At 47.3% G+C, this 26331-nt stretch overlaps 1 protein-coding gene across 3 annotated transcripts in view; it reads left to right on the top strand.

Annotated features, from left to right (window-relative positions):
• Positions 1 to 26331, top strand: part of PCNX3 (pecanex 3) — an 873417-nt gene that overhangs the window by 63106 nt on the left and 783980 nt on the right. For all 3 annotated transcript variants that reach the window (XM_086938333.1, XM_086938332.1, XM_086938334.1), the window contains exon 2: positions 7694 to 7881. In XM_086938333.1, the coding sequence (XP_086794459.1) occupies positions 7694 to 7881 (188 nt within the window). The remainder of the gene's footprint in view (positions 1 to 7693; positions 7882 to 26331) is intronic.

The following is a 26331-nucleotide window of genomic DNA, read 5'->3' as shown; positions in this document are numbered from 1 at the left end:
GCCCTCTCAGCCTCCCACGCCCTCTCAGCCTCCTACGCCCTCTCAGCCTCCTACGCCCTCTCAGCCTCCTACGCCCTCTCAGCCTCCTACGCCCTCTCAGCCTCCTACACCCTCTCAGCCTCCTACACCCTCTCAGCCTCCTACACCCTCTCAGCCTCCTACACCCTCTCAGCCTCCTACACCCTCTCAGCCTCCTACACCCTCTCAGCCTCCTACACCAGAGGTCTTCAAACTGTGGGGCGCGCCCCCCTGGGGGGGCGTGGAAGTGTTCGCAGGGGGGCGCGAATGTGTCTGCAATTACATGTAAATGAAGACAGCTTGGAAGCGCAAAAGGCGCTTTCTAAGTTGTCTTCATTCACAGTAATTAAAGCCCATAAAAACGGGCCAGGACAGTAATTGTGAGTGACAGGTAGCAGGTTAGGGAGTGTGAATTCGGCGTGAAAAACAGGCGCGCACAGACCATTGTGCTCAGACGAATTTAGCAGCCCCCTCGTCAAGCTGAGGGCTTGACCTTCAATTACTAAAGTGTTCCTACAATTATGGATTAGAGTCCTGGCAAGCCACTAGGCGTTTTTTTTACTTTTTAGAAACGCTGATGTCTTCTCGCCTCATATAATTATATACATGAGTGTTTCAATGCCATAACAAAAAACAATGACCTACCATATTTAATGTGGATTGGTGGAAATCGGAAGGGGTAAAAAAAATGCCATTATCACACCCCACACCCATGAGCAAGTAGATAGCATGAGTATCCAGTGACACTCCCACTTCGACATGTAAGCCACAATACATTTCCATCACATGGAGGTTAAAAGGCTGTGCTATACCAAAATAATTTTTCTTTCAACAGAAAAGTCCAAACATTTAGACCAGTGTATTGAATTATAAAATACATCTTAATAGAGTTTTATTTATTTATTGGTGCTGTTAAGCCAGTGATATCAGGCAGCACTATTCCACTGAGTTAAAGTAAAAAGAACACAGGGTGCATGTTTCTTGCTAGCATTTGGGCTCAAGTCTCTATTGTTGCACACAGAACGTGGCCCAAGCAACAGGGGAGGAGGGAGGGGTAAATGTGCTTTTTGTTGCTGTTTTTGATACAAAGTGGCAGCAAGCTTGTTTGGGCATCTAGCCTAGAGGTAATGGTCCTGTTGAATGGGCAGAGAGGACAGCCTGAAGCTTTAGGTATTATTGGTGCAGCAGTTGCATTAGAGAACCAGGGCATACTTGCTGTGCCAGTGCTTCTTTGAAACCTTGGCGCAATGACCCATGGGAGAGGGAAAATGAATGCAGAGGAGACACTTTGATTTGGACATCAGAGAGATGAGGGATGCAGGGAGATGAGAGGGAGAGAGATGATGAGAGATAGGATTGAGAGGGGTGGTGTGAGATGAGGCTATGTAGTTAACAAACGTCTGCACCTATCATTAGTGAAATAGGTGCAGTGACACTTTTGCCCAGGGGTCCACTGCATCACAAGTTTGAATGTTTTACAATAAAAGGGTGCATGAGGGCACATTTTTCTTGGTAGCATTAGGACAGATGGTGCCCTTGGTGCAAAAAAGGTGGGCAGCATGCAGTAGCTCATTTTCTTTCAGAAAGAGACCGGGCTTGTTGCGAGATTGAAGTGATTGTCAGAATATGTGGGGAAGGAGTGGAAGAAGAGGAGATAGACTGCTTCTATAGGCTACAGCCTTCATTAATGTGGCAGATGGAGTGCACCCCAATTATGGGCAGTAGTGTTTTGGATTAATTCCATTCTTGTTTGATGCTGTTGCATTTTTATAAGTCCCACATTCAGTGTGGATTACGAGCTACAGAAAAGCAATCCTGAAATGATAACCTGATCCCGCCCCCATTGATCACCCCTCCCCTCCGCAAATCTTTGCCATATGGTTTTGGAGGGGGGCCCAACTTCAAAACATTGTGCTTAGGGGGGGGCTCAGAGCAAAAAAGTTTGAAGACCTCTGTCCTACACCCTCTCAGCCTCCTACACCCTCTCAGCCTCCTACACCCTCTCAGCCTCCTACACCCTCTCAGCCTCCTACACCCTCTCAGCCTCCTACACCCTCTCAGCCTCCTACACCCTCTCAGCCTCCTACACCCTCTCAGCCTCCTACACCCTCTCAGCCTCCTACACCCTCTCAGCCTCGTACACCCTCTCAGCCTCGTACACCCTCTCAGCCTCGTACACCCTCTCAGCCTCGTACACCCTCTCAGCCTCGTACACCCTCTCAGCCTCGTACACCCTCTCAGCCTCGTACACCCTCTCAGCCTCGTACACCCTCTCACCCTCGTACACCCTCTCACCCTCGTACACCCTCTCACCCTCGTACACCCTCTCACCCTCGTACACCCTCTCACCCTCGTTCACCCTCTCACACCCTCTCACCCTCTCACACCCTCTCACCCTCTCACACCCTCTCACCCTCTCACACCCTCTCACCCTCCCACACCCTCTCACCCACACACCCTCTCACCCTCCCACACACCCTCTCACCCACACCCCCCTCACCCCCTCACACACCCTCACCCCCCTCACCCCCTCACACACCCCCTCACCCCTTCACCCTCACACCCCCTCACCTCAAGCCTCACACTGCTGCACGCCTCCCTCTGCTGCACGCCTCCCACTGCTGCACGCCTCCCACTGCTGCACGCCTCCCACTGCTTTCTGTACACTGCTGCACGCCGCACACTGCTGCACGCCGCACACTGCTGCACGCCGCACACTGCTGCACCCCCACATCATCACTCGGCCCAACCACATCATCACTCGGCCCAACCACATCATCACTCGGCCCCACCACAGCATCACTCGGCCCCACCACAGCATCACTCGGCCCCACCACAGCATCACTCGGCCCCACCACAGCATCACTCGGCCCCACCACAGCATCACTCGGCCCCACCACAGCATCACTCGGCCCCACCACAGCATCACTCGGCCCCACCACAGCATCACTCGGCCCCACCACAGCATCACTCGGCCCCACCACAGCATCACTCGGCCCCACCACAGCATCACTCGGCCCCACCACAGCATCACTCGGCCCCACCACAGCATCACTCGGCCCCACCACAGCATCACTCGGCCCCACCACAGCATCACTCGGCCCCACCACAGCATCACTCGGCCCCACCACAGCATCACTCGGCCCCACCACAGCATCACTCGGCCCCACCACAGCATCACTCGGCCCCACCACAGCATCACTCAGCCCCACCACAGCATCACTCAGCCCCACCACAGCATCACTCTGCACCACAACAGCATCACTCTGCACCACAACAGCACTGTCCTTGCTTGTTAGGTCTCGCCTCTCAAAGGGCATGCACATTGAGCAGAGCGAGACTATAGGGGCTTAAATAAGCTTTACCTAGACTGGCGATTGACTGGCGATTTGATGCTGTACCCGTGCGCTTTTAGGTCAATGCGCAAGCGCATTGACCTAAAATGCGCGTGCACATCATCAAATCGCCATCTGTTCCCCAGCAGCACTCCTCCCACACCTTTGAAGTGAAGCTTAGCTTCACTTCAAAGGCCCCTGCTGCTTCACACCCTCATCGCCGCTCTCCCCGCTCGGCCCCCTCCCCTGCCCGCCGTGTCGCATTTCTCCTTCCCCCCTCCCCTTCTCTGTCTTCCCTCCGTCTTTAAGATTCATAGCATTGGCAACAATTAGTGTCATCATTCTTTAACTCCACTACACTCCATTATTTGCTGATGGAATTTTGAACCACTATCCGGCCAGTCCACTGAACGTAATGGAAAGACTAAGGCACCTTGTTGGATTTGGCCCCTTGTTTTTTAAACGCGTGTAATTTTGGCTCCGCCCCCTCCCCTGTCCGCCGTGTCGCATTTCTCCTCCCCCCTCCCCTTCTCTGTCTTCCCTCCGTCTTCTTTTTTTTTACCCGCTCTGCCCCCTCCGCTGCCCGCCGTCACACATTTCTCCTCCCCCCCCCCCTCCCCAACACTGCATGTCCGAGGCTGGGAGAAAGCTGGTGTCCGTTTATACTAGTGCCATTGAATGTCGTGTCCTCAGAACTATTTTTTTTAATTTAGTACATGAGCACTTCTTATAAGCAGGATTCCACATCCCACTTTTAAAACCTCAGACATAATCTCGATCACCCGCACGATCTATTGTTTTAATCAAATTGGTCCTGCACTGTTTCTGCCTATGCTCTCACTTACGGTAAGGTAGAGACTGTATAGCTTCAACAAGGCCATGTTACATTTGTAAACACTTTATTTCATACGGTGTGTTTCGATATCGCTGCTTGAATTCCCCCCCCCTGGCCTAATCTCGATCCCCCACACACTGTCATTTTTAATTAAGTTGGTCTGTGCCGTTTCTGCCTAAGCTCTCGCTTACGGTAAGGCAGAGACCGTACAGCTTCAACATGGCAGTGCTACATTATTAAACACTATTTCATACAGTGTGTTTAGCTTCGGCACTGCTTGGATTTCATTTTATCTCCCATGGCCTCCCCACACCACCTCCCACCCATTGTTGCTTAACTATGTCTCTTCCTCCCTCCAAGGGCGCTGGGAGGGACACTCCAGTAGGGTATGTTTCTAGTCGCAATGGAGCACGGCATGGCCAGCTACCACGTCCTGGTAAAGCCAGCAGCGAGGCGCCACTCCAGGCACATTCACACAGCCAGGAACTCCAAGCAGCTTTAAGTAAGCACTACACAATTCAGCTCCTGCTTTCAGCTGCAGAGACCGCTGTATCAGCGATGCTTGTATTTCACTTTATCTCCTGTGCCATCCCCAGACCACCTCACACCCATCACCGCTTGTTTAAGTATGTGTCCTCCTCCCTCCAGAGGCACTAGGACACTGCAGTAGGGTGTGTTTTCATTTGCAACAGAGCACAGCATGGTGGCTACCATGTCCTGGTAAAGCCAGCAGTGAGGACCCACTCCAAGAACATTCACAGAGCCAGGAATTCCAAGCAGCTTTCAGGAATCATTACATACCTCAACTGCTGATTTCGGCTGCAGAGACAGATAAATCGGCTATGCTTGTATTTCACTTCATCTGCCATGCCGTACCCACTCCATCCACCCGCCGGTCGCTGCTTGTTTACCAATGCCATGCCTCTGATTTTAATGATACTTGCAGCAGAGGACTTCAGAGAAAGAAAAAAAACACATAAAATGTGCAATCCAAGGAAATGCAGTGCAGACATAAAATCGCAGCACCCATGGCTTGTAAGAATCCGGACACAAGTGGAGCTGAAGTAATAATTAGGTTAAAATCCGCCAAGGATGCCTTGAAAGTAAAGGGGGCAAATATCATATGCGACTCCAGGGCAGGTTGTGATGAATAGTATTATTATTATCACATTCATGCATGTATTGTTTCACGAGGAGCTCCAGGCCAGAGGAGCTGAAAGCATACTTAAATGAGATCCCAACAAAGGTATTTTCCAAGCATTATAAACACCCTTTCTGGGTGATACTCATAAGTATCTCTGGTGTGGGCAAGACCTTTCTGCTTTGCAGATTCACCGACAAGTTCTCATCAGACATCTACACTGAGCTGTGGTAATTTCACATGAGTAGTTTCCAGCTGCAGCCAGTAAGCAGTCTGTCAGCATCTGCGTCAGTGTTTCCTCACTCGCACCCCCCCCTCCAGTTCATGCCTTCTAATTTCCCTCTGCAGCACCCGTTCTTATTATTTACATTGCCTAGCTCTAAGATTCACAATTGTGAGACTGATTGCATTGTAAATGCATCTTATTGATGGATTTGTGATTACATTTTGCCATCTTCTTATTGCTTTAATGTTGTTGATCGTACTACACGAGCTTTGCTGTCCAGATAAAACTTTCTCTCGGGGACCAAATTTACAGTGTGGTTTGTGGCCGAGGGCCGCACCAGTGGGGGAGGGGCTATAGCAAAAAAAGAAAACTGTGACCATGAGGTTGAACACAGGCCCCTGCAGCGGACACCTTTGTCTACTGAGCCACCAGACCTGGCATGTCTATATATATGTATGTGTGTATATGTGTGTATATATATATATATATATATATATATATAATCTCCCTCCCCCTGTCTCCCTCCCCCTGTCTCCCTCCCTCTATCTCTCTCCCTCTGTCTCCCTCTCTCACTCACTGTCTGTCTCCCTCTTTCGCTGTCTCCCTGTCAACCTCATCCCTCTGTATGTCTCCCTCTATCTGTCTCCCTTTCTGTCTCTGTCTCTCTGTTTCTGTCTACCACCATCTCCCTCCGTCTGTCTCCCACTGTCTCCCTCCCTCCCTCTGTCTCCTTCCCTGTCTCCCACTGTCTTCCTCTGTCTGTCGCCTAACGACCAGAGCTGCCATCTAAGTCACGTAAATACAAAACATGTTGCATTCCAAATGCTATAGGTGTCACATTCGCGAAAGTTATAACTATTGGCGTTGTAAATGACAAAGCTATCAATTTAGTTATTTTAAAAACCAACAAATAAAATATTTGTCATTTAAAAGACCAATAGCTCCAACTTTTCTAATGCGAGACCTATTGCATTTCCAATGCTTGTTTTTTATAGCTCAGCACGCCTTGGCGATGGCTCCGCTTTTGGATTATTTGCGGTGCCAAGTGTGGCCATTTTTACATTTTTTATTTTATTTCGCTCTTTTTCACGTTCTCATTTTTGTTGTTTCCAAGCACCCCATGTCGCGCTTGCATGCTAATAAAGGACACACCCCTTTCTTTAGACGAGCAATGTCTAAAGAAAGGGCCTTCTCCACCATTAAAATGAAAGCGCTGTTTAGGGCTCTTTCAGCAAATAAGCATTCTTTTTCAAACCAATGCTTTTTTGGTAAAAGCTCCCCATACTACGCTTTTACTTTAATAGGTGCTGTGCCCGATTCTTTAGACCCAGATTGTCTAAGGAAGGGTCCTGGCCTCTATTAACGTGTAAGCTTGGCATGGGGCGTTTGAAAAAACAAATATTTCCACTGCAATATGTCTTGCATTTGTGACAATTTAAGCTATTATCATTTACAATGCCAATAGCTCAAACTCTCATAAATGCGAGACCTATTGTATTGCAAATGCTTGTTCTTTTTCCTTCTTATGTATAAATGCCTAGAATCCCAAATCTTTCCCCATTGAGTTTGTGGCATTACACACTGTACTGAAATTGTAGGCAGTAGGTTCTTTGACTGTATGTAAACTAACATAACCTGTCTAGTTCACTAGAACCATCATTCGACTTCTGATTCCAACTTGGGCAGAAATAAGAGTTTCATCCGAATGAAACCTCTAAGTTCTGCAGGAATGCCGCACCTCAAGGTCTCTTGTCTGTGCACATTTGGCCAGGGACATTGTGGTGACAGTTGTGTGGCTAAAACCGTCCAGAATGAAGGAAAACCCTTTGAGTATGGGCGCTGAAACACCAGATCCCAGGGTTATTCCCTTTTATCAAAGGAGAGCCTGTATACCTCTGAAAAATCTGCTCCTTAGCATTGCTGTACCCTGCATTATTGGTAATGCTGGATGCAGGATTAATAATGTATTAATTAAATCATGGACCAGAGTGTTTGAAACGTTGTTTAAAAAGCCTCTTCTCCTGCGCTTAGGGTTAAAGAAGAGACAAGTGTTCAATCTACTTTGAAATTATTGTTTAGTGTCTTATATATGGTTCTATCTCATCTCTTTCTTTTACTTGTTCTTTTCTTGAAATCAGGTGCTGCCTGCCAAGATGTTAATTGCTGCCATTTATTGTGCTGTGGTGGCTGTGTTTTTCACTGCCATCAAGATGGTGAACTACCGCTTACACGCCATGTTCGACGAAGGGGACATTGTGGAGAAGAAGAAATCAGAAAGCGCTGGGGGGGAGGAAGCCATGACAGCAGAGGATAGCAACATGACCAGGTGAGAACCTTTCAGCAGGTTCCCAGTGAATCTGCCAAACTACCTAGAATGGAAAAGTGACATCCATTGAATGTGTGAAGCTTCTTGAAACATTTCTTATTATCTATAATAGCTCTTACATTTAAAAAAACAATTTTAACCCCCAAGATCTCATGTGCTAAAACCTCAACCGCTTTCTCGGAGCAGCTGGAATATCATTTGGCATTGTTCTATTTAGCAGCATCAGCGTTTAGACTGGTAACGTTCGTTTATTCATCATACTATGTCCTTAATTAACATTCAAGCTTACACATTCGTTTTTTTAAATGTTATATTAATGCCTATACCCTTGCAACTTTAGTCCCCCTTTATGATGATGCACAACAGTACACAGGTCGAAACATCAAGAGGTTGACAGTTATTTACGTAGGTTTTTTTAGTACCACTACTTCATCTATTGCCCATTTCAGCATATCTCATAGCCATTTTTTGCATAGGCAAAAAAACCTTAAGCTATCGCTTTGGCTTTTCAGCCAAAAACGTGCACGCGTTCCATTGCCTTCAATGGCAACTCGTGCACGTCTGGCGATTCACTTGCGGGAGCGAGCTCCGCCATATGGTAGCAATTATTGCTCTCGCAATGGAATCTTGCAGCCTCTTCCCCCTCAGTCACACGAGGCGCTCGCGCCTGCCTGCCTCCCCCTGCTCTCGGCAGCCTGCCGCGCTTGTGCTTGTTTGTTCATGCAATTCCTTTGCACGTGCACTTTGCGGAAGCATGTGCAATGTGTGTGCTTGTTTCCTGCGCCTCAAACCTACCTGGCGAGTACAAGTCTGGGGGCATGACAGCGCTGTGGAGTCCACTGAAACGCCTTAGGCACAAAGGTCCTGAGGGGAACAAACTAGCGGGACATGTACATTATTAGTTCCCACAGGATGGACTGTTGCACCCAGTAGATGCACTTGGAAGGTGAGCTAACTTCAAGTCCAGGCATGGTATTTCTAATGCGCAGAAACATCCGGTCAAGCTCTCCTCCACATGCATGGATAGCATTCTAGAGCCAGGGTTGGGGATTTTTTTAGGAGGGTTCAGGCTCCAGCTGCTGAAACCGGTGCCTTTCCGTGCAGGTCAGTTCTGACCAATAGAAAGGAATGAGGCAAAGCGCCTCCAAAGGGGGACCACCTTTTGCGTATGCGCAACCTTCCCAACAACCAGGCTTGTGTTTTTATCAAAGAAGATGTAAAATTAAAAGTATATGCATAAAAAGCACAGGGCTCTGAAAATGAATCTACAAAAGTGTTCAAGCAGGCAGTTTATATTTAGAGGATGTTTGCATGGCTACAGCAGTGTTATTCTGGAGCTCTCTTTAGTAGTAATATGGGCTATGTAACTGACCTACGTGTGCACAGTGTATGAGCTTGAAAAGAAGTGCCCAGTATAGTTTCGGGAGGACCAGACCCAATCCAGATTTTCAAGTTTCCCCCATAAAATAAATATACATACAATTAATCTAAATGAACTAATTTATCCTGCAAACCCTCCTGACTATATACTGGACACCCCTGAATTATTTAGTTCTAACATTCAAGCAATTGCAAGAGTCACCATGTGCTGTGGAGGGAGGATCATGCCTACTCTGTATCACTGCAATCCTAATATTAATTAGACATTAAGGGCACCTTGCTTCCTGTCTGTTTAGGGACCGACTAATGTCTGACTTCCAGTGTTTCAGTATCTCTGTAGCCTCTTACAACATCCGCTACGAACAGGGCCCCTGCAGTTGTGGCATAGGCATTTTCCACATAATTATTGATTGCCGCTTTTGCTGCGTATTCCATTATCTGCTGCATATTTCAGCATAGTACCACAACAAATGTTTCAAACTTTCTGTTGCTCATATTTGTATTTGTCTGTTAAAGTGGTGCTAATGGGGTGAAACTTTGCCCAGATAGAGTTAACATGTGTTAAATTTCTTGAATAATGAGATAATACAAACAGAAAATATGCTACATTGTGCTGCATAAATTGCCTCTTCAGACCACGTAATTCGCCAACTCTACTATATAAGTTGTTCCTTCCCGGCGGCATAATTCTAGTTTCTCTGGCTATGGGGAACTTCTAAAGGAATCTGAACAAAAGTTTTTTACAGTTTTCAACTCTTCCATCCTTATATAAACTCCCTATTAGTTTTGAAGTGGTATCTCAGGGCCCCGAACTCTCAACCATGTTATGAGCAACTTCTAGGCAAAATAATGATGCATCACAACCTGGCAAACATCAGTATCTTGAGGATACTCCGATTAGCACACAGGTGATATTTTACCTATGCTTGAAAAGCTTCAAGACTTGCCTTGGGGCACTAAATTATGAATGAATCCTTTCGCTAAAATACCCCTCGCCCCCAAAGACTGAATGGCAGGTACTCTGTAACTCAGATGGGAATCAGACCGCAGAGAAAGACTGAACAATGACAATTATGAGAAAAGCAAAATTGCCATTGCAAGCACATTATTCCTGGTAGGAAAATTAAACATTTGTCAGCTGTGTTCCACATGATCATCGACTTAATGGATGAGTAGATGTAACATGGATCTAGCTAGACGACCAAAAATACAAAAGGCTTAAATAAACAAGCATTGGCATAGCCAATAGGTCTCAGCTTTGAGACCTTATAAGTGTTTAGTTATCCAGCACAATATCCAAGGTGCAACAACAACTGTTGCATGGCTAAACACTTATAAGGTCCTAAGGGCGAGACCTATTGGCTATGCAAATGCTTGTGAACATCTGGGGCCCTACTGGTCTTCCAACTCATGAGGTTTTCTTTTTTCCGTCACCATTGACAGATCTATGAACTTATTAACTTAAAAATGTGCTTAGTGTTGTTGGTTCTGTGGATTATAAACGTTGTAAACAAGTTGTGAGATAAATCCAATCTCTAATCCGTCACAATAGTCAACACTGCCATAACATCCACTCAGAATAGTTTAATTAAAACCCATTCCCATACCATGTGAAACAAAAGTTCACTTGATCCTCATGATGTTGCAGGGATTCTGCTCAGGAGCAGAACTATGCTCGGGACCATAGAGCATCAGTAGTTGGGGACTGAGTCACCATACCACCTCAGTACCATGAGCCCAAGTGTGACAAGCTATAGTGTCTCACTTTCTCTCCTACTCATAGCATGACGAATAAGCGAATTGACACCCCAGGCACAACACTACTGACCCTTTTGGGGATGGAAATAACAGGACACTCCCTTTCGCTCGCACACTCGTACTCGTCCACAGTAAGATATGAAAGAGACCTGAAGGAAGTTTGAAATTTTATTCAAATTATCGTGCCCTGAAATGCATTATACATGCCACAGTAAGAATAAAAATACCATTAGCATTCTCAATAAACTGTATATTATGAAAAGCTCTCTCCTATTATAAGGCAGAATAGCCTATCCCCCTCCCTTCCTACAGAAGCGAACTGATTAAGCAGCTGGGTTCAGTAGTGGACCCCGTACCTAATCATACACAGCTGAACATTCTACATATCGGACACAGCTGTGATCTTCTCTCAGAAAAAAATCTGGCTGTCTCTCTCTCTCTGTATTACATTGATGTGACAAGGTTCACATGTTCATAAACAGCAGCATTTCTTAGTTGTGTGTAGGTGCGAGTGCCTGACCAGAACAAAATCACAAAGGACATTGTTGTTTCATCTTGTCTGCTGTTCAGACTAAATCCGGGGAAAGAAAAGAACGAGAAAGCTGCAGTTTCTGTGTAAAGATATAATGTGGCACAGAAGCAAACGCGATTATGTATTAACGGGTGCAAAGCTGATGCGGCTTGTGTTGAGAACAGTTAGGTTAACATAGGAAAAAGTACAATAGGCCTAGTACAGAACACATGACAATGACATCTTGGGCATTCGTCGGACGTTCCTCTGTACGTATGAGCAATACGTGTTGGAGATGGATACGTCTGGTGTGCTATATGTATCTTGTAAACTTAAACCTTTAATTCCTAGAGACTTTTTGTATGCATTCTACTGCTGTGAGCCACTCTTCATCTTCAAGTTCATGTCCGATAGTTTCCTCCCATTACAATTTCAACTCAAAGACATCTACGCAGTAGGCTGGTGAAAGTGCTGCATGCAGTCTAGTAATCACGTCCGGTCTTTCTATGCAGCAGTAGCAATGTCAGTAACTCCGCTTTGTGCGGCTCTTTATCCTCCCCACCCCGTATCATTTGTGTTGTTTTTCAATGCATAATGTCACAAACAGGCTTATGCCAATGCCAAACCCCTCTCTCGCTCTCTCTCCCTCTCATTCTCGTCCCTCTCTCTCACTCACATCTCGCCAGCCAAAACAATTTAGCAGTCAAAGGTACCTCCCGCCCCAATCACTCTTAAGATTTTGGTCGCATGACCATCTAAATGTCTATCCTTTTCCTACTTTCACCACATATCCATTCTGATGAAAGCCTCTTCAGTTCCATTAAGACTTTCTGCTTCATTACTATAGGTAATGCAGCGAAATAGTGCAACAGCCTAGGGAGTTTCACAGTTTTAGCTAATGACACTTCCCATTTGTGGAAGAGGCAATAGAAAGGGAATTCATTTTTAGCAGTCACCACGGTTACATATTTCTACCCAGAAGTCAGTCGTCATCATGGTATATCTACACTAAGGTACTTTCAGGTATCAAGTTCACATTTCAGACCAATCTCATGTTAATGTTGAGTCTAGGTCACTTCTGGGTCGCTTCCAGGTAACAGAGAAAAAGACAGGATCTTTCCTGGTGTATCTAAAACCTAGAAATCAACTCAGATTCATCTAGCACTTGCATTACAATATGGAGGTCCTGTGACATGTCTCCTAGCAACAGCAGTACATCATCAGTATAGAGTGGGATTCTTTTGCCCCAAATGTTAGTTGTATTTCCTGTTCCCTTGCCCTCATTCGAAGGGTGCAAGTTAGCGGCACCATTGCTATTGCAAAGAGTAAGGGCAAGAGGGGCCGCTGTTTTGGTGCCCCTGGTAATAGTTAAACCAACAAAGAGTAGCAAGAAGTCAACAAATGAGCAAAAGCTAATTACTATGTAGAGGTGAAGGAGAAGCTTAACTAATAATGTGTGCTGATAAAGTCACGCATAGGGTATCCCTTCTTTGTGAAAAGATACCCATCAGTCACCACTCTAATCCGCCCTTCATCTTCTGGGATCCTTCACACCATGAAGGTAGAGTAGTATACCCATAGCGGACTGGCAGATGTAAAAGCCTAGTACAACTTGTGGGACCCAGTGATTTAAATTAAAATGGTGTATCCGAAGGTAACTGAAAAGCAGTGCACTGAATGTGAAATAAAGTGAGTGAATACGTGAAGTGTTGATAACAATAAAATTGGGTAGAGAAGGTGAAAGAAAATTTAATATACTCCTCTTCAATCCCAACTTAATAAAAAGTGCGAAGTGGCCTAAACAAATAACCACTATAAAGAATGGAAGGTCGACATGTTTCTGCAGACTGATTAGATCAAACTGGTATCTTGCTGCTTCCTCAGGACCATTAACGCTACTGCTTAGTGAGAATATTAAAAAGGTAAAATGTCACCTGAGTTTTAGTGACAACATCCTTCTCCTGACTTCATGATTCAACGGGATGTCAGACCATTCCCAGAGAAGCACATACATAGAAAAAAAGCACAATATAAATAATCATGATTGGATCACCGTTTTTTAGAAAGTATTTTATAAAGACCGTAATCTTATTTATAACCAATGTGCCAGTATCTTCAATTGATAGATATATCACGTTAGCCTACAATCCATCAAGTGTAGACGCTCACTTACCTAAGTGGCAGGAGAGAAAAGCCCCACCTCACCTGGCTGCAGCGCACGTAAAACGGAGCACCGCTCTATATAGCAAACATAGATGAAAAGGGAGTTATGACACACAAGCGTGTCGCTACTGTCATCACACAGTCATCAATTGTTCAACCACTCAGATAATGCCAAAACTATTCATGTCAAGGAAGCATCTCAACCCTTGTTAGGTGGAAAGCAGTTGTGCGGTAAGATGGCATTCCAAGCACCGAATAAATTACATTTTCTCATTAAAAACAAATATTTTTCAATGGCTCTATTATACCGAATATATGACTTTACCACGAACACAAATACCCCGCATGGCATTACCACGCGAATTTTTCTTCGCAAGTGGCTGTACCACGCAGCTTTTTAGAACGCAAGTTCTTACCTCGCATTTCAAAAACGTTACGTTCACCAGCTCTTACTTCCATCCTCCATCGAAATATGCGTTAAAACACGTCCACAAAAACTAAAAAAGGACTTCAATTATGACTTACTCGCCACGTCTTCGGTGCGGCTCTTTTTTTTTTTTTTTTTTTTTTGACACTTTAGTGCGTTTTTTTTCTGTATGTAGCCTGCTCGTTTTTTTTTTTTAAATGGGGGGGGAAACCCCCCCAACCCCCCAAGGCCATGCAGAACTTACATGCTGGACGACCAAAAGGAATACCACTTGCGTGGTGAAGACGGTCGTTGAAGGCTCCCTCGTTGAAGAGACGTTTGCGGGGTAAGTGAATCGTTAAAAACGTCAAGCGTGGAAAAGACATCGTTGTAAATGATGTTTCCCAATTATACCGTTCAACCGTATATATGTGTCAGCCAGTATGCTCGAGTAAACGTATTCGAGCCGTTATACAAAGATGCGACATCTCAATAGGTAAATGGCTCGCAAAAGAATGTCAGCCAAACGAACTGAAGCGAACTAAGGAGGAAAAAGACCCCGATAGTTATTCCGTTGTTTATAATTACAGTAAAGTATGTGGAGTATGACGTTCCTGTTAACCCACCACGGTCGCTAACCGCTTGAAAAATAAAGATTACAGGCAAAACTAGAGATACTAGCAGGAATCTGGACAATGGTGATTCAAATGTCCGCATTGCCAGCATCGTCAGGTGTTTACGGCGTTTTTTTAGCGTGTTACTTGGTAACTAGCGATTCACAAAAGAGGCAAGGCTGAGTTAACCACAAAAACTACAGTTAGCTGCCCGATCTGCTTCCCGCACTCACCTGTCCGTCGGTACCCCGGGCGTCGTGGGAGGTACCGACGCGGTGTGCAGGGAAGCGTTATCTGCCGGTTTCTTGTGCGTCAGTGTTGCATCAGAGGCATGCGAGGCACAGGGCCTCTGGGAATTGTAGTCCATGGCCCCTGGGAATTGTAGTCCATGGCCCCGTTAGATTGATTTACGGGGCAATCAGTGCTACCTTTGTTGTTTCATTCCTTAGCAACACTCACCTGCGATTTCACACAGCTAGGGGAAATATAGTGCTTTCTATTCAGTGGGCTCGTATAAGACTCCCGGATTATCAATAACTTTGCTGTCAATGGATTCAATTCCAAATGCATGAGATGTCAATTTGTTACGGTAAGGCAGCATCGACTCATTTCGAGCTAAGCTGCACAACATATGCAATGTAGGGATATTGCATTATGTGCTTTTTGGATATTGCATTATGCGCAAAACGCACCATATATGTACTTCCCCGAATCCAAGTTTAATGTTTAATTTGTAACCCCCTTGTTGTGTTCAGACATGAATCTCGTGTAGCTACTGATCTTATTGGGCTCGCCATGCGTCTCAGTCACCAGGTCTGTTACTGAAAGAAAAGGATGTCATGTTGTGGCTGTCAGGCCGTCGCGCTCAAGGCTAAACTGCATAGCACATACAGTGCTAGGGTATTGCGTTCTGCCCGAAGCGGATCCTACCTGGGCTTCCCTCAGACCCAGGTCTGTGTCAACCCCTTTGTTAAGTACGGAAAAGATGATCATAAGTCAAAAGTTCACGTTAGTGTCGTTGCGAAACTCTTTACTATCAAGCAGGATCAGGGATTTAATAAAGGTAAACCCTCTCAGGAGTGATTACACTCGAATGTCATAGCTTCTATGGTTTAATTTCTTTACGCTATGTAATCTTTGTCTCATCCTATGCCAATACTGTCATGCTATTCCCCACAAGTGGCTCTGTACAACCAAACTTTTACCATGAAACTACTGTCATGGTATATCTCACGAGTGGCTCAACACATACAAACCTTTACTGTGACGGGTCTCCGGCTACAAGAGTCTTCAAGAGTTATAAAGCAGGCATGCTTTCTGTCCTCTCTTTTTAGAGTGACATCCAAGGGATGTCTTCATTCAGCCCAATCTTATCAGACTTGAGTTCATAGACCCATCTCTGCTCTTTTTTAAATAAAAAATTGCTGACATCAGTCACATGGGGTGGGATCAATGGTTGTTCAATTATAGTCCACTTTAGGTCTGTGGGTAAATGTCCAACCTCGATAAAATGGTTGGTGAGTCTAGTCGCTTGTTTTGAGCATCTTATTGAGCTCTTGTGCTCAGAAATCCTCACTTTTGCTTTGCGCGTGGTCATCCCTACGTATTTTTTATTGCAGGGACATGTGATTAAGTAGATCAGGTTCTGGCTGTTACAGTTTGTGAACCGTCGTTGTTCCCACGGGCGATAAGTGCCAATATCAGTATGTATAGATTTTGATGTTTGGGGACAGGCTGCACAGTTACCGCAGGGATGATGACCAGTTACTGCAGGCATGTCCCACAGGGTCAACAATTGATGACTGTGTGATGACAGTAGCGACACGCTTGTGTCTCATAATTCCCTTTTCATCTCTGTTTGCTATATAGAGCGGTGCTCCGTTTTACCTGCGCTGCAGCCAGGTGCGGTGGGGCTTTTCTCTCCTGCCACTTAGGTAAGTGAGCGTCTACACTTGATGGATTGTAGGCGAACGTGATATATCTATCAATTGAAGATACTGGCACATTGGTTATAAATAAGATTACTGTCTTTATAAAATACTTTCTAAAAAACGGTATATTGTGCTTTTTTTAGGTCTCGCGCCAGCGATGCATATGGCGAAGCAATATGCCATCGCGCAGGCGCGATACTATTGTTGCCGGGTCTGCTTCCCAGGAGACAGGAGATGTCACGCGCACGCTCAGGAAAGCGATCGGAGCCGGCCGCGCGCGCGCGTTCCCAATCTCCTGTCTCTCTGGGAAGCACACAAGCAAGCCCAGCAAGCCCCGCCAAGGCACCACGAGAACGCAGTAAGAGTTGTGCAGCCCAGTTTGTGCACTAGTGACGTAATCTCTGCGCGTGGCCTCTGTCGTCCATCTACGCGAGATTTGTAGATATACCGACTGGAAATGACCTTCAAACAGAGATCGCGTCCTCCTTTAGCAGTATTAGTAAAACGCATTCGAGGTGTACTGCACGCAAACGATCCTGAAAATAAGGCATCGTCGGTGCTGTTTCAGAGATAAGTGTAATACTTCTCTCCGGTAGGGGTTATGCAAACGGTCATTATTAGCGCACTTGGAACGGAGCTGCAGCGCCATCTGCAGACCTGCGGGGGTGTTCAGGGAGGGAGTCGCCCCTGGCAGCGTTGGCATGGGTTAAGTGCAGTGCAAGCACTGAACGTTACCAAGCCTGGGCACGAGATATTGCCAGGCATTTGCGACCCCTGCACTTCAGCGAAAATACCAGAGTGAGGTATCTGCAGAACACGCACCGTGTGATCTCAGCAGTTCGGTCTGCACTCCTTCTCGAGTAGAGAAAAAAGGATTTGAAAACGGTTGTTCCCCCTTGTGCGATGGAACGCAACCCTGGGGAATTCGGAGTGCTTACGAGTGACTGAAGCATATACATAATTTGTATTTTAAAGTGGGTCGCACCCCTCAAATAAACGTGTGCGAAGGTGCGCCTCACACACCTGCGCTTGCCCACAGTCAGTAAATAATACGCAGACCATGACTCCCAATATATCCCGCCTGCGCTCAGGTTACTTTTTTTCCAAGACTGCAACCCAATTTTTCCCAAACCACACTCCACTCTCTCCCACACTGCACTCCACTCTCTCCCACACTGCACTCCACTCTCTCCCACACTGCACTCCACTCTCCCATACTGCACTCTACTCTCCCACACTGCACTACATCGCTCCGTGCTCATGCCCTCCTTAACTACTGTCCATATCAGTCACTTCCCCCAGGCCACTATCTACACCTGTAGTAACCCCGACCCCTCCCCGCCCTTTAAGACATCACTTCATCAGTCAGTTCCTGCTTCCCTCCTGGATGCTTTCCTTCTATTCTTGCCCCTTCCCTCGCCTCCCCTCAGCTTTTTAAACTGCAGTCCACCAGCATCTTCCTCCTCCCTGCCCAGCAGCCTTCGGCCGCAGTCCTTGCGTCTGCACCCTCCTTCTGTGCTGTAGCGCATACCTGCTCCTCTCCAGGTTGCAGTGGGTGCCCCTCCCACTCCCTCTATATACTCCTTCCTGTAGCGCATATAATACCTTCCCTGGGCTGCACTTATCGCTCACGCCGCTTCAGCCTATTCTTCTCCTTTCCCAGCGGCCTTAAATGACGACCATAACTGCTCTCCTCAGCTCCAGTACATCCATTATTTCCCCCCTGATGCAGCCCTGCCCCTACCTCCCCTCCCTCGCCTTTATGTAGTCCTTCCCAGCACTCATTTCGTTCCTCCTCTTTCTCAGGTTCCCTACCTGCTCTCTCCAGGATGCTGCTCCTGCCCCGGTCTCACCTTGCCAGCAAGGATGCTCTGAGCTTAGGAGCTTCCCACGATGCACCTCCCCTCTGCATCCAGGAGTAGGAACCGCCAATCAGAAGGCTGATTCTTTCTGGTCCAGTCTAGCAGTATCGGCTGAGGCAGAGTCGGGCGAGACCAATAGGCCGTGAGTGGGACGCTCGGGTCCTCAGTCCCCTGCTCCTCCTATCTCTCTTTTTTTGCATTACGTGTTGCAGCAAAAGCACCCCTCCTGGCCGACCCCATTCCACTGACACAACCCTTAATGTAAATATCCAATGCGAACCTCCCCGTCCAGCCATTCTCAGTGGACATGCACGAGCAACAGAAACGCAGGAGCTGAAGTCGGCGCACTCCCGCGGCCTCCTACGAAGATCCGTACCCTCTGTCAAGAGTGCCCTTGGCGCCATCTTTCCCCATATTTCGGGCTCGCCCATATTTCGCTGCCGCTAGCGAGCCTTATTGTCGCTGTGTTGCCTCCCCAAGTGGTACAGACTGGTGCACGAGCAGACACCGGTCTGTGAACGCGCGAGCCGCAGGGAACGCCAATATGCACGCTCACGGCATCACACTCCTGCCCTCCCGCGTCTCTTCCAAGGCTCGCTCCAGGCCAACTTGTTGGTAACATCGACTGCTCTTCCTACCCGTCACTTTTCTACTAACTCATTTTATGCATTACTATGCGCCCCCTCTTCAGCGCCACTCTAAACAAGTTTTTGCAGGTTGTGTCCTGTGAAAGCTCCTGCAGCAGGCAGGCAGGCTGCGGGAAACCTGAGATCGGGCAGTAACAGCAGAGCAACGCTGGCTGCAGGCAGCCACGACTCTCCCCTCCTCTCGGTTGCTTACACGGACCAACTTAACCGGGGAGTTAGGTGTCCAGACTCTGCACGTGGCACGGTCTGGGTGATCTGCGAGAGTCCTGGCCCCTGGAGGATCCCTGCCCCTTCCCTGCTTCAGAGTCTTCAGTCTGCCAGGCTGGCACGAGTAAGTATACATTTTCGTTAGCACAGTCTCTGCTTGATGGATGTCTTCATTTTATAGGCACCCGCTCTTGTCATCCTCCGTGCTTTCACCCCAAGAGCAGTGTGCGGCTAGCTCGGCTCGAAGTGCTGAGCACTCACTGCCTGGTCTCGTCAGCTCCATTGGTTTTACCCCAAGATCAGCGGCGAGCTCCACCCTGCTCTCACAGCTGTGAAAATTAAAAGTCTTGTGTTTTTTTTTGCAGAGCTAAGTTATTTTTCAACAACCAGCTGTTCCTAATGGCCCCTTGGGTCAAACGTTTGTATTTCTCGTTTGGCCCATCTTAGCTCACTGCTCAACCCGGTAAAAACCAATAGGGAAAAGAAACAATCTTTTCTGTGGCAAACCCTCCCTTGAGATCATGGAAAAATAGGCTGCTGTAAATATTGCACGGTTAATGGCTGTAGGTGTCTGGGAGGTTAAATATGTGTTGGGTTTAAAACCAGTGGCTTTCAGTGTTTACGGACAGGTGGCTATTGTTACTGCCACCAGCACGTGCCTATTTCAATGAGGGCGACAGGCTCTGTTATTGTTAATAGTCTGGGAAGTAAACTTTCAGTGGACATCCCACTCGACACGCACATTGTTGTCAATGTATGGCGGGACTTTAAGTAATTAAAAGCACCACCACCACCACCACCACCACCACCACCACCACCACATCCACCACCACATCCACCACCACATCCACCACCACATCCACCACCACATCCACCACCACATCCACCACCACCACCACATCCACCACCACCACCACATCCACCACCACCACCACATCCACCACCACCACCACATCCACCACCACCACCACATCCACCACCACCACCACATCCACCACCACCACCACATCCACCACCACCACATCCACCACCACCACATCCACCACTACCACATCCACCACCACATCCACCACCACCACATCCACCACCACATCCACCACCACCACATCCAACACCATCACCACATCCACCACCACCATATCCACCACATCCACCACATCCACCATATCCACCACATCCACCACATCCACCACATCCACCACATCCACCACATCCACCACATCCACCACATCCACCACATCCACCACATCCACCACATCCACCACATCCACCACATCCACCACATCCACTACCACATCCACTACCACATCCACTACCACATCCACCACCGCATCCACCACCACCACCACCGCATCCACCACCACCACCACCACCACCACATCCACCACATCCACCACCACCACCACATCCACCACCACCACATCCACCACCACCACCACATCCACCACCACCACCACATCCACCACCACCACCACATCCACCACCACCACCACATCCACCACCACCACCACATCCACCACCACCACCACATCCACCACCACCACCACATCCACCACCACATCCACCACCACCACCACATCCACCACCACCACCTCCACCACCACCACATCCACATCCACATCCACCACCACCACATCCACATCCACATCCACCACCACCACATCCACATCCACCACCACCACCACCACATCCACATCCACCACCACCACCACCACATCCACATCCACATCCACCACCACCACATCCACATCCACCACCACCACATCCACATCCACCACCACCACATCCACATCCACCACCACATCCACCACCACATCCACCACCACATCCACCACCACATCCACCACATCCACATCCACCACATCCACATCCACATCCACCACATCCACATCCACCACATCCACATCCACCACATCCACATCCACCACATCCACATCCACGTCCACCACATCCACGTCCACCACATCCACATCCACCACATCCACATCCACCACATCCACATCCACCACATCCACCACATCCACATCCACATCCACCACATCCACATCCACCCCCACCACATCCACATCCACCACATCCACATCCACCACATCCACATCCACCCCCACCACCACCACATCATCCACCACATCCACCACATCCACATCCACCACATCCACATCCACCCCCACCACCACCACATCCACCACATCCACCACCACCACATCCACCACCACCACATCCACCACCACCACATCCAACACCCCCACATCCACCACATCCACTTCCACCACATCTATGTGTGTGTGTATGTGCTCTTTGTGTGGCTCTGTGTGTGTGTGTGTGTGTGTGGTTGCACATGCAATAGGTCTCACATTTGCGAGAGATTAAGCTATTAGCATTATAAATGACAATGCCATTTATTTATCTGTTTTCAAAACAAACATACATAAAAAAATTGTCATTTACAATGCCAATAGCTCTAACTTTTGCAAAGGCGAGACCGTTGCATTGTAAATGCTTGTTCTATGTATGTGCTTCTCTGGGAATGGTCTGACATCCCATTGAATCATGAAGTCAGGAGAAGGATGTTGTCACTAAAACTCAGGTGACATTTTACCTTTTTAATATTCTCACTAAGCAGTAGCGTTAATGGTCCTGAGGAAGCAGCAAGATACCAGTTTGATCTAATCAGTCTGCAGAAACATGTCGACCTTCCATTCTTTATAGTGGTTATTTGTTTAGGCCACTTCACACTTTTTATTAAGTTGGGATTGAAGAGGAGTATATTAAATTTTCTTTCACCTTCTCTACCCAATTTTATTGTTATCCACACTTCACGTATTCACTCACTTTATTTCACATTCAGTGCACTGCTTTTCAGTTACCTTCGGATACACCATTTTAATTTAAATCACTGGGTCCCACAAGTTGTACTAGGCTTTTACATTTGCCAGTCCGCTGTGGGTATACTACTCTACCTTCATGGTGTGAAGGATCCCAGATGATGAAGGGCGGATTAGAGTGGTGACTGATGGGTATCTTTTCACAAAGAAGGGATACCCTATGCGTGACTGTATCAGCACACATTATTAGTTCAGCTTCTCCTTCACCTCTACGTAGTAATTAGGTTTTGCTCATTTGTTGACTTCTTGCTACTCTTTGTTGGTTTAACTGTTTATGTAGGGATAGTAGCATTGTTAGGTCATTAAACTTTCCCTAGGACCCTCTCCTCCCCTGTTGTGTTTATGCTCCTGGTAATAGGCCATTTCTCTGAGAAGGTTTGTCCTGTATAGAGAGTAGCCAGCGACTGAGCATAGAATGGAGAGTCATCTCCTCATCTGTGCACCCATTCCCATGTTTAAATACCTCAAAGCTGGGCCAGTGGAATGCTTGAACTCTTAATCTATAATCTTATGATACCACCACTTCTAATTGGAGTTCACATGGAGCCATGTCCATGACCTAGAAGAGATGCCTCAGATTAACAGGACTACTCCGACCTGAGATAAACCCACTATGATCAGCATGCAATCATTGGCTGCAGCCTATTAGAAAATATTATGGGAAGTATTTTATATTCTATATTCTGTGTTTAGGCGAGAAAAAAGGTCTATTGGATTGTACACTGAAAGAATCTGTCTTCGTATTTGGCAGGACCTTGGTAGGTAGTGGCTTTCCTATTGGCTTATTTCTGTGTTTTATTAAATTTATATTAGTACATATGTCACATATTGGCTTCCTCTCAGTCTCCAGTTTTAACTATCAGGCCCGCAGATGGGCTGGCCTGTCCCCTAACTGACGTTGATGTGCCAACGTATTCTTTTTTTTTTTCTATATGTCTTTTTATTAAAACAAACATCAGCATAAAAACAATACAGTGGGTAAATTACATTAGCTAAGCAGACGACTCGGGGCAAGAGAATATCGGAACTCAAATAAAAATGTTGGAACATCACAGGGAGGGGGAATCATCTGGCATTTCCACAAAGCGCGGCGTACAAATTTCTCCCCTGTAGCTATTCCAATGTCCCCAGATCTTTGACCATTTACGAGGGCGCCCCTTGCAACATATGTAGTCTTTTCCCTAAACATACCCCAATCTAGATTTTCCCATACTTTAAGCGAGGGGGCCCGCTCCGCACCCCATAACTGTGCAATATCACGTTTAGCTATCATTTATCGCAATGTGACCCATTGTGTCTGTGCGCTATTTAAATTAGTAGGCTCCCATATGTTGAGCAAGCATCTCCTCGCCTCTGGGGAAAGAGATCCCAAGCACCTCCTTGATTGTATTGTGAATGCTGTGCCAGAATGTTCTGCTGTACCAGACGAAGGCGAGCAGGAATAGCAACCTCTCTAGGGGACGACACTGCAGACTGCCAGTCTTCATCGTCTAACTCTAGCCCATCCCTCATCCATTTATCTCTAAGTGCACCAAGAGAGTAGGTCCTGTTATTGCTCAATTTCTTGTAAATGAGAGAAATCGTCTTATCAGGCAAGTGACCATCGAGAATCCTGTCTTCCAGGGGAGAAGGCTCTGAGGGTTCGACACCACTAGGTAGTACCGCCAAGAGAGAATGTCGAATCTGCAGGTATCGAAAATATTCAGAGGGCGCAAGCTTATATTCTTTCTGCATTACTTCAAATGATTTAATCTCCCCTTCCCCCCCAGAAATCCTTAACAGAGGAGATACCAATTAGATCCCACCTGTCAAATCCCTTCGTCTTCCAGAGCCTACCAAGACTGAGTCCCACAGCGGGGTGGCCATGGTCACTCTATCCTTCCAGCCCAGGGAACTCGTTGCCCCATGCCACACCTGTACCAAATGTTTAGTAGGTCCCGTCAATTGCATTCTATTAGGCCTAGAATATAAGGGGCTATTATAAGTATTACCGGGGAGCAACCACCTGTCCATGGCATAGCCTGGATCATCAATCCGGCCATACGTACCGGGGTTAATTGCGGCCAGATGTGCGGCCCAGTAATATCATTTGATGTCCGTGAGTGCAATGCCACCATCATACCATGAAAGAGTCAATTTAGCCAATGCAAAACTTCGCTGCAGCCCCTCAATCTCACGGAAGTAGCTCGATGGCACCACATCTAAGGAGTTTTGTAAGGCGTAAAGAAAACGTGGAAGAGCCATAATTTTAAACAAAGTCGCCCTACCTAATAGTGAGAGAGGGAGCCTCTTCCAGCTAGATACGTCCCTCCCAAGTCGAGCGAGAGAGGGAAGCTGGTTTCGGGAGTACCTAACTGACGGATCTAAAAAAACAAAAATTCCCAGATATTTGAAGCCGTCCTCACTAATTTGTATAGGACAGTTCCCAGGAGGTACAGGAGAATCCCCGCTCAACACTAATAAAACTGATTTACTCCAATTAATAGAGAGGCCAGAGTTACGTCCAAAAGAGGCAAGGACATCACACACCACCATGAGAGACTTACGCGGGGAGGTCAAATACAACAAAATATCATCCGCGTATAGGGAAATGCGATCCTCCCATTCAGGGGACCACCGCAGCCCCCTTATCGAGGGTTCCCAGGGTATCCATGCTGCCAAGGGCGAGCACAAAAAGAAGGGGGGGACAGCGGGCAGCCCTGCCGGGTGCCTCACTCCAGCAGAAAGGACGCCGAAACTTTATTGTTCACAACTACTTGCGCCAAAGGTTCAGGATACAACAGACGCACACAGCCAATAAATCCAGGGCGAACCCAAACTTGGCCAAAACCGCCCACAAATATGGCCATTTGACTGTGTCAAAGGCCATTGTAGCATCCAGGGACGCCACAATAGCCGGCTCTCGTATCGTCTGTGCCCTGGCCAAAACCCCATGCAGTCTGCGCAGGTTCAAAACTGTGTTTCTATGAGGCATAAAGCCCGATTGATCAGGGTGACCCAACTCCGTGATGCCCTTTATCAGCCTGTTGGCCAATATCTTAGCCAGAATTTTGGGTTCTGCGTTCAGGAGGGAGATAGGCCTATATGAAGCACAACTGATCTTGACCGTACCCTCCTTATGTATCACAACAATAGGCGCTATCCTCTGGTCTCTCGTTAGGGTCACCTCCTCTCTGGACTCAAGAAACATTCTTCTCAAATAAGGTGCAAGCGGTCCAGTTTAAGCTTATATAGCTCTATAGGGAGACCATTAGGGCCTGATGCCTTATCAGAGCGTATAGAACGGATAGCTAAGGCGACCTCATCCGCCGAGAAATCACTATCCATGAAAGTCTTATCTTCCGGAGAGAGATGTGGGAGCTGCAGATCACGAAGCAAATGATGAGTCCGCCTCCGGCCTAGTAGAGGCCGAAGTATAAACGGAGCGGAAGTTCTTGGCGAATTCCTTTGCTATACACTGGGGATCTAAGAGTTCCTCCCCCTCCGGTCAGCCAGTTCCTTCCTATCCAGGCATGCTATATGTTTTCCTGCTTTACTCCCAGATCATGGAGCTGTTCCCTACCAATTGCTCTCGCCCTGTCGGAGACAAGCGCCTTATAGTCATGTTGTTCAAGATTCAGATGGAGAAGCCTATCCTGCGTCACCTCTTGCGCCAATTCTCCCTCCAGTCGCTCGATTTCCGCCTCCAACTCCACCACCTCCCTCTGCTTCTCTTTCTTAGCTCCCGCTAATAATGAGACCGCCTGCCCCCTAACCAGTCTTAAATGCCTCCCACAGGGATATCGATGAAGAAACAGACCCCTCATTTAGGACAAAGTATTCTTCTAAACTGACGAGTTCCTTGCGAACCTTGGGGCACCGCAAATAACAAGGATTTAATGGGGCCACTCGCGCTGCGGAGCCACGCTGTATGATAACATGGACCCATAATGGGTAGTGGTCCGAAATCCCTCTAGCCAGATGGCTGACCTCCACCACATACATAGATTGGGCTGCACGGACTAAGCAATAGTCCAAGCGCGACAGACTATTATGGGTCCCAGAATGGAATGTGTACTGCTTCTGATTAGGGTGTCGCATCCTCCA

This window comes from Lissotriton vulgaris, chromosome 9 (genome assembly GCF_964263255.1).
Source record: "Lissotriton vulgaris chromosome 9, aLisVul1.2, whole genome shotgun sequence".
In the NCBI taxonomy this organism is placed as follows: Eukaryota; Metazoa; Chordata; class Amphibia; order Caudata; family Salamandridae; genus Lissotriton; species Lissotriton vulgaris.
The sequence above is the reverse complement of the archived record's forward strand: the minus strand, read 5'-3'. Positions and strand labels throughout refer to the sequence as shown.